The following is an 8,460-nucleotide window of genomic DNA, read 5'->3' as shown; positions in this document are numbered from 1 at the left end:
AAAGTCATTTAAGTGTCGCCGAACGTAGGCAGCTAATTCTTGGAGTTTAATAAAAATAAAATAAATATCCGTCGGCAAACTTTCATTTCTGCAGCCAAAAAAAAAATTACAATAAAATCTCTCTCTAAAAATTAAACACCGACTCTTGATGTAATCAATGAATAGCAAGGACCCCTTTGCCTTTTCTTTTAAAATTCCGTAATTACTTTGCTGCATTTTTTTAATTTCCCACATTAATTCATTTTCCTGCCCCTCCTTAAATTAATTTACACTCTGCCACCCATTTCCTCAAAATTCAATTTTCTCTCTCTAAATTAATGAAAAAATTAAAAATAAATAAAAATAATAAACCTTTTTTTTTTCCTCTCTCTGTTCTTCTTTCTTTTGCTTCCCACTTTCCCACCTTCCTTTTCTTATATAAATCATTCCCCGGAGTCCTATGTTTCCCACAAACTCACTCACATTTTCTCAACTTCCTCCGCCTTCCTCCGCCGCCATCACAGCCGTCTGCTTTACAAAACTTCAAGGTATATGCAAATCCATATTACAAAGTTCTTCAACTTCTGGTTTTTCTTTCTCCATTGCTATTTTATGTAAAACCTATGAATTGGGTTTCTTTTTTCTTTTCAAAGTTTTGAAATTTATAAGGTTGTGAATTTGTAAAACTTACCATAAGTAGAGTATTATATGAAATAGGGAGAAAGCGACATTACAAGATTCAAGTTCTAACTCAAGCTCTGTTTTTTTTTTTTCTTTTTTCTTTTTGTTCTTACCTTCTCAAACAGCGGAGGGAGTGCCATTTTCTTTTTTCCTCCCATTGCCCTCATATATTATAGCTCAAATTGAGTGTATCTTTTGTAAATTTAGTTTAAGTTTAATTCTATTTATAGATTCCGATAAATTTATTAATTTTGTTTTTTCTATCTTAACAGAGGAGAAAAAAGGTAGGAGACGATGAGCAGAAGAAGCAGTGGAAGTGTTCCTAAGCTTGAGTTGAAGCTGAACCTGTCGCCACCACGACCACATCCGTTGGCGTCATCGCCGAGCCGATCAGCGACGGTGTCGCCCACATCGCCACCGAGCTCTTGCGTGTCGTCGGAGCTAAACCAAGACGACGGTGGTGCTTCTCTCCGATATTCAAGTAGCCCGGAAGCCACATCAATGGTGCTGGTTGGATGCCCTAGGTGCCTAATGTACGTGATGCTGTCGGAGAATGAACCCAAGTGCCCAAAATGCAAGAGCTCTGTTTTGCTTGATTTTCTCCATGACGGCGCCGCCTCAGCTCCGCCGTCCAGGGCCGCCGCCCGGAAGATCTAGAGACAGAGAAAAATAAAATTACCAAATCAAAACTATCTTCAACTTCCATTTGCCTGTTAAATGTTTTTTTTATAATTATTTTCTTTTTTTTTTTTAGATGTGAAATTGAAAAGAAAAATGTCTAGGTTTTGTTGGGAGAAAGTGGAAGCCTATCTTCTTATAAGAAGTGGCCATTTTTCTTTTTTCTGAAAATAGAGTCGAGAAGATGAATTTATATTAATTTATTTAGGTTTACCCAATTCTTTGTTTTTTTTCTTTTATTCTTTTTATTTTCTGCTTGGCCTCAGCTTCCTTTCTTCTGTCATCTGCAGAACAACATTGTTAAACCAGAGTTTAACTTGTACTTGTTCTAGAATCTTTTCATTTTATTTTTTTATTATTTGTTTTTTCTGAAATCCCAAAAACAAGTCCAACTTAATAATATAAAGGTCCCAGTCTCAATTCTATAGAGTATTAATATTAGATGGATAATTCTAAAAAAATAAAAAACAATAATTCAAAAAAATATTTAAATTAATAAATATATTTTTTTAACTTTTTAAAACGAGTTAAAATATTTATTATTTATATATATTCATATTTATTTTTTTTTCTTCATCATTTTCATTAACTAAATAATGGAAATATGGATTTACTTTTAAGTGATGTTGAACTTATGAAAATATTGATAAGTCGATGAAAATTTAATAGAAAGAATAATAGTGCTTTTGAGTTTCTATTTAAAATTATGTGGAAGAAAAATTAAATATACTTTAACTAGTTAAGTTTTATTTTATTTTTTAATTTCTCGTGTTCATATTTTTAGCGTTCTTAGTTAATAATAATAATTGACTTGTACTATCTCCTTTAAATATTAGAAGTTTAAATTTACTTACTCTATTGTTATATCTAAAGAAAACATTTTTAACTTTGAACACTTTGAGTGTTAGTCTTTTTTAGTCAGATTAATAATAAAATTTGAATACGCTTATAAGACATGTTGAAGTAAGAAAAAGATTAGTCAAGTTCAATTAAATGGAATAGAATGAGAGTTGTAAAACAAAGCTACCATCAGAAAATCAAAAGCTTTTCCTCACCAGTATATTACGAAGAGTGGTGAGGCAAAGGATGACTTCTCTGTCTCCATCTCTATTTTATTTTTCATCCTCACAAAATTCTCCACTTAATTTTACGGAAATTGAGATGAAGATTATCCGGTGGAGAATCTTTTTCCATTTTCTTTTTTTTTTTAAAAAAAATCAATGAAGTTAAATAATTATTGTTGAAATGTTTCAATTAAATAGGTAAAATTTTCACTATAATTAATTCTATATGAAAAATTAAATTTAAAAAAATTTCTCAAATTTCAAAATAATTACTTATTAAATTCTTCATATAATATCAGATGTTCAATTCAAACATATTTATTGTCTTGGCTATTAAACAATAAAATTTGAAATTAAAATATAATATTTATAAAATAGCAATATAATAATAATATTATTATTATTATAAGTTGAAATAGGCAAACAGGACAAGGAAAGGACAGAGATGAGGAATATTCTCCATTCATACTACAAGAAATCTAGACTTTGATGTCGGTTGGAAAAAACTAAAAATGGATGTACAATGTTGGTTTTTTTTTTTTTAAAAAAAGGGGATCTTTAATGTAGGCTTTAAACTGACATTGTAGGTGTACCTATAATGTCGGTTTAAAATTGACATTGTAGGTTAACCTCTTTCTTGAATCTCAAAACATTTTTTAATCTTGATTTTTGGTTTCCCTCCTTCCCTTCCCCATCAAAATTTTCCTTTTCCTCCACTCTCTCCCCTTACCAATTAATTGTGTTTCTCCTTCCGTCCCACTATCCTTCTTACCTCTTCAATCATTCCTCCTTTTTCCTTCATTTTCTGCTCCTTCTTGATCAGTGCCTAGGTCTCATCAGTTCTGTCGTGTGTGTCGTGGGTTCCGTCGAGCTCCCGTTGTCAAATTTGCCCAGGTCTCATCAGTTCCTGTTCGTTAGATCTACCATGGGTTTAGATCTGTTCGTTCTACGTGCATTTCGCCACTCTAGCTTTACCGTGCGTTTTGCCGTTTGCTCCACTACTCAGATATGTTCTTAATCCGCCATTCTTCCAACTCAATCAACTCATTTTGCACGTCGTTCATCAAATTCGTTCATGTCGTGGGTTTCGTCGAGCTCCGTCGTTCTTCCATCTTTGACCTTTACTCAGATTTGTCCATGATCTATTCAATCTTCGAGCTCTGCCCAGATTTTCGAATGGTCCACCTTACTCTCCCTCTTCTACTGTCTCTCTAGATTCGCACGATCGCCTTTCTCTAAAGAGGTTTTGATTTTGGTATCTAAAAAACCCTAGGTTCATTTCCATTTTCTCTTCTTCTTTTTCCTTTGATTGAATCAGATTCATTCATTGCTCTACATTACGTTCTTTGATCCCCCCCTCCTCCTTCATTTATCCGAAGAGTTTTTGGTTATGTACATTCTGTTGTCATACAAACCGATCAGTTTTGTTACATTCTGTACAATTAACTTAAGGCAGAAAATATTTAGAAGGATTTGACTGATGATTTCTTTAGTTATTCAAACTAGTTTTGTCTCTGCAATCTGTTTGGATTACCAAATAACTTTGACTTTATATTACTTTTATATTCTATGATAAACTATCTGATGATTTGTTATCTTCATCACATCTGATTTTGAAGCTATTTTAGGATTTATATATGATGAAATGGTAACATTTCAGCCCCATATTCAGTAGAACACATCTCATAAGTCTTGTTAAGTGGAGAAGAAAAGAAAATTAACTTTTACATGTCATCTTGCCTACCTGGATTACAGGACAAACCACATATTAATGATTGGATTTTCCTTTTAAAGAGGGCTTGAAGAGAGAAACATGTTCTTCCCTTTGGCATCTTCAGAAAGTTGTATTTATGACGGACTAGCTTAAGTTGTATTGTTATCTTTTGGACAAATTAAGCATTTATCACTCTTTATTATCTTAATGATTAAGGTCAATTAGTTTCAAGTTTGGATCATTTATAGTTATATAGGATTTTGAGTAAATTCAAACACGAAAAAAAAATTATTTTGATCGCGTTCAGGTGTATTTGTCTTAATGCGGTATCAAAAGGCATACTCTTGCTCATATTTTGCAGGCCAATTATGAAAGAGCACATGAAGTATATCATTGAGCTTGCAGAAGAGATCGAAAAGTTGATAAAATTGAAAGCTTAAGTATCAGAAGTTAAAAGTATAATGTTAGAGAATCTTGACAACGTAAAATTACATCAACATGGGTTTGAAACATTGTGGATTTGTTTGAATTTGCATATCTCTAGTCATTGTCATATGATGTTTATCATTGTCATCTTGTTCAATAAAATTTGTGGTTTGGTGATCACCTCGAGCTGACCTAATCGATAGAGAGTTGTAAAATCAAGTTTAAGAAGCATGTTTGTGGGATACCTTTATTCATTAACACAATTTTCTAATAACTAGCTAATGTGCATGTGAAACTTAATAGACTTCTTGAAGATTCTTCTTGTGGTGGATGATCTATGAATAAAATATTCTTGGAAGTTTGAACAAATTTTGATTATGTATTACATTATGAACTATTTATAATTTTAGGAATCAAAGTTGAAGAATATTTGAACTCAGATGGAGGATTTTCTTGAGTGAAAGAGGCTTGTTTTGCTTGTGCTTGTACTTAACATTTGTTAGAACTTCAACATGAAGGTTTCTGGTTTCACAATATTTTTTTTGGAAGTGAGTGACTTGCTTAGTTATATGTAGGAAAAATGAAGCTTTATCGTGGAGACCTATAATTCAAGTGAATTCGATGGGTGCTGACATTGAAATATTTTCACATTTAACTTGCTAGGTATATTATGAGCATCCTCCCTCTTTTTAGTGAAAACTTGGTGCTCAAGGTATCTTCTATTTTGCACATAATCTATTCATTAGTCATTGTCATTAAAGTATTGAATGAGATTCAACAATTGGACTTATTTTATAAAGTTTTTGAACCAAACTTATTGGTTTTGAAACATTAGGGACCTTCATAACCATTATTTACTTCATGATGGTAAACCATTAGAATATTTGTAATATATCGTAGTTTCGTGTAAATTTATTATCTTTGAGCATTGACTTATTGTACATTACTCAAGGAACTCTAAATAGAGCACCAGTAAGCGGAAGCAGATCGTTCCAAATCTCATTGAGAAAGAACACAAACAATTGCAGTCCAACGGAACAGATTATGCATAAACAATAAATTAAACATGCTACTTTAAATGAACAGATAAGGGATAGAGTATGCAAACCTTTGAAGAACCTTTCTTCAAGTATCCCTTGATCGTTCAGCAACTTGTTCAACAGCACGAACTCGAGCGCAATGATCAGAACTCAATCTCAATGAACGTTTGGACGAACCTCGATCACAATCGAGTTCAACCCGATCCTCGTTTCTCAAACGTAACTAGAACACCACCACAAGAGTTACCTTGGTATTCTCGGTGTGAGAATCCAAGAGTTGTGGGCTCTGTATGATTTTGGACAGAGGAATAAAAGAGGTAGACGATCAAGTAAGTGGGAGATGGATGAAGTCTATCGTATAAACTAGATACTCGATCGTTTAGTAAGAAGAAGCTTATTGTATAGACTTGCTACTCGATCGTGTAGCAACGAGTAAACAAGTAACTATCGTATAGTAAACTCAAAACTCCATCGTGTAGTCTCTCTATGCTATCATTTGGTAAAACACTTTTACTCGATAGCCTTTCTGTGAGATCAACCTGAATGAATACATCAACTTTTTGAATTTTGGAAAACCATTTTCTTTTTATCTCACAATTACTATAAAACTTCCAATAACCTCCCATTTCAATTCGGTTATAAAAGAAAAAGAATAATTAATTATCATATAATTAATATGTTATAAATAAATATAAAAACCCAAACTTATCATATTATATTTATAACCTATAGTTTTAATATTTCATCATATGCAACATATAAACTATAGTTATTTTTCTATTTTATGGTATTTAATATAAATCATATTTATATTAATTCCTCCAATGATAATGTATCAAATACATCATATCAATTATATCACATATAATTGAATTTTCTTTTGTTAATTTGAACACTTCAAACTAACTCAAAATCCGATTCTCAACTTGAACCCATTGAGCTACCAAGGGTACCTTATGGACCTGTAGCTTGAAGCTCCAACGGTACGTGAATAACTGACTAAACTCTTTAATCACAAGATCCACCATCCGTTAACTGTTGGTCACTCCACTAAAGACCGACAGTTGCACTATTCGCACTACAGACATATTTCTGTGTCCATCCGTTAACAGTGTGATGACCCTTCACAAATCGCTCATAAATACAACTGGACCAATTCACCGTTTTGCCCATATAGTTACATCTAACTTATTAAGTATCACTGATTCTTCTAATGAATAATAAGTCATAATCCTACTATGACTAAGTCCTCTCGGGCTAGGAGAGAGTATGGCCACTATGTTCAAGACCCGGAATTAACCCTTAAGGGAGCAATTTATCTACTTACCCCTGCTTCGGGGAAGGAGTGAATTTCGTCTGTGTAGCTGAGTTCCCAACTCCCCAATCAGACGAATCCTCAAAATGGTAGGCTTTTTGAGTTGACAATCTGGCCACTCTTACCTATACAAATCAAAGAACCACCCTCATGAGTAGGAGTTCCCAACTCACTCAGGATTAAGGTCATATCACCTATGGTCATTCTAGTGAAATGTATGTCTCAGTTATCAACGGCGTTATATAAAGAAACTAATCATTTTGTGGTCTGGTCTTATACAAATCTTTGTATAGGATACCCCCGCTCACATGTCTCCACATGAATGGTCAGAATCAGACCATTTGTAGTACTTTACAACACTTGTAACATCTACAAAACAGACCATATCCGTAGTGTCATCGGGATAAGGTATCCCTCCTTTATCCATTTACTACAGACCATTTAGGTTATTACTTAAGGCATGATCTACTTGTATGTCTCCACATACGTGCTTAAGTTACATAAAATAACCTCGGATCTTAGTTTATTGGATTGAGTAAAAGCTTATAAAAGAATACTTATTTTATTAATAACAATATATTTACAGAGTGTTTACAAACTACGAGACTACTAGAAGAATTAGAACACCAATCCCAACAATCTTCCACTTGTCTTAAAGCCTCGGGAGACTAATGTACAATACAAAACAGTACAAAATACAATAAACTAGGGCATACTTTATACCCCAGTATCATCTCCCAATTGTCCTACACAAGGTGTCGTATATCCCGTAGACCCAGACTCTCCAGATGACCATCGAACACTTTAGCCATGAGAGCCTTTGTAAATGGATCAATAACGTCGTGCTCTGACGCGATCTTTGTGACTATCACAACACCACGATGCACAATCTCTCTAATCAAATGATACTTTCGTTCTATATGCTTGCCTCTTCGGTGACTCCGAGGTTCCTTAGAATTTTTCATAGCCTCGCTGTTATCACAATAGAGTGTGATCGACAAAGACATATTTGGAACAATTTCCAAATTGGTAAGGAACTTCCTAAACCAAAAAGAATTTTTAGCAGCTTCACAAGTGGCTACGTATTCGACTTCCATAGTGGAGTCCACGATGCATCCCTGCTTGATATTTCGCCAAACTACAGCCCCTTTATTCAGAGTGAACACTGACCCTAATGTCGATTTTCGAGAATCTCTATCAGTCTGAAAGTTAGAGTCTGTGTATCCTGTAAGGAGCAAATCCTTATCTTCATACATGAACATATAACCCTTCGTTCTTCCAAGATACTTGAGGATTTTTTTTACCGTCGTCCAGTGATCTAATCCTAGATTGGACATATTGATTGAAAACCCCTACTATATAGTAAATGTTTGGTTTAGTACATAACATTGCATACATAAGGCTACCAACAACCGATGCATAGGGAATTCATCTCATTTCCTCAACCTCTTGAGGTGTCTTAGGACACCGTTCTTTAGACAAAATAATTCCATGCCTGAAAGGTAATAAACCCCTCTTGGAATTCTACATCGAGTATCTAATCAACATCTTGTCAAAGTACGA

The 8,460-nt window shown here is 33.6% G+C and overlaps 1 protein-coding gene across 1 annotated transcript; it reads left to right on the top strand.

The window, feature by feature from the left end:
• The first annotated feature begins 373 nt into the window (after nt 1-373).
• LOC120091651 lies at nt 374-1,643 on the top strand. The gene is made up of 2 exons (XM_039049753.1): nt 374-527; nt 933-1,643. The coding sequence occupies exon 2, from the start codon at nt 955-957 to the stop codon at nt 1,315-1,317; it is 363 nt and encodes a 120-aa protein (XP_038905681.1). The 5' UTR covers nt 374-527; nt 933-954; the 3' UTR covers nt 1,318-1,643.
• The last annotated feature ends 6,817 nt before the right edge of the window (nt 1,644-8,460 follow it).

This window comes from Benincasa hispida, chromosome 11 (genome assembly GCF_009727055.1).
Source record: "Benincasa hispida cultivar B227 chromosome 11, ASM972705v1, whole genome shotgun sequence".
Lineage (NCBI taxonomy): Eukaryota > Viridiplantae > Streptophyta > Magnoliopsida > Cucurbitales > Cucurbitaceae > Benincasa > Benincasa hispida.
The sequence above is the reverse complement of the archived record's forward strand: the minus strand, read 5'-3'. Positions and strand labels throughout refer to the sequence as shown.

Excerpts from the sequence above, each read along its gene's own strand:
- LOC120091651 (XM_039049753.1), top strand. The coding sequence starts at position 955 with ATGAGCAGAAGAAGCAGTGGAAGTGTTCCTAAGCTTGAGTTGAAGCTG.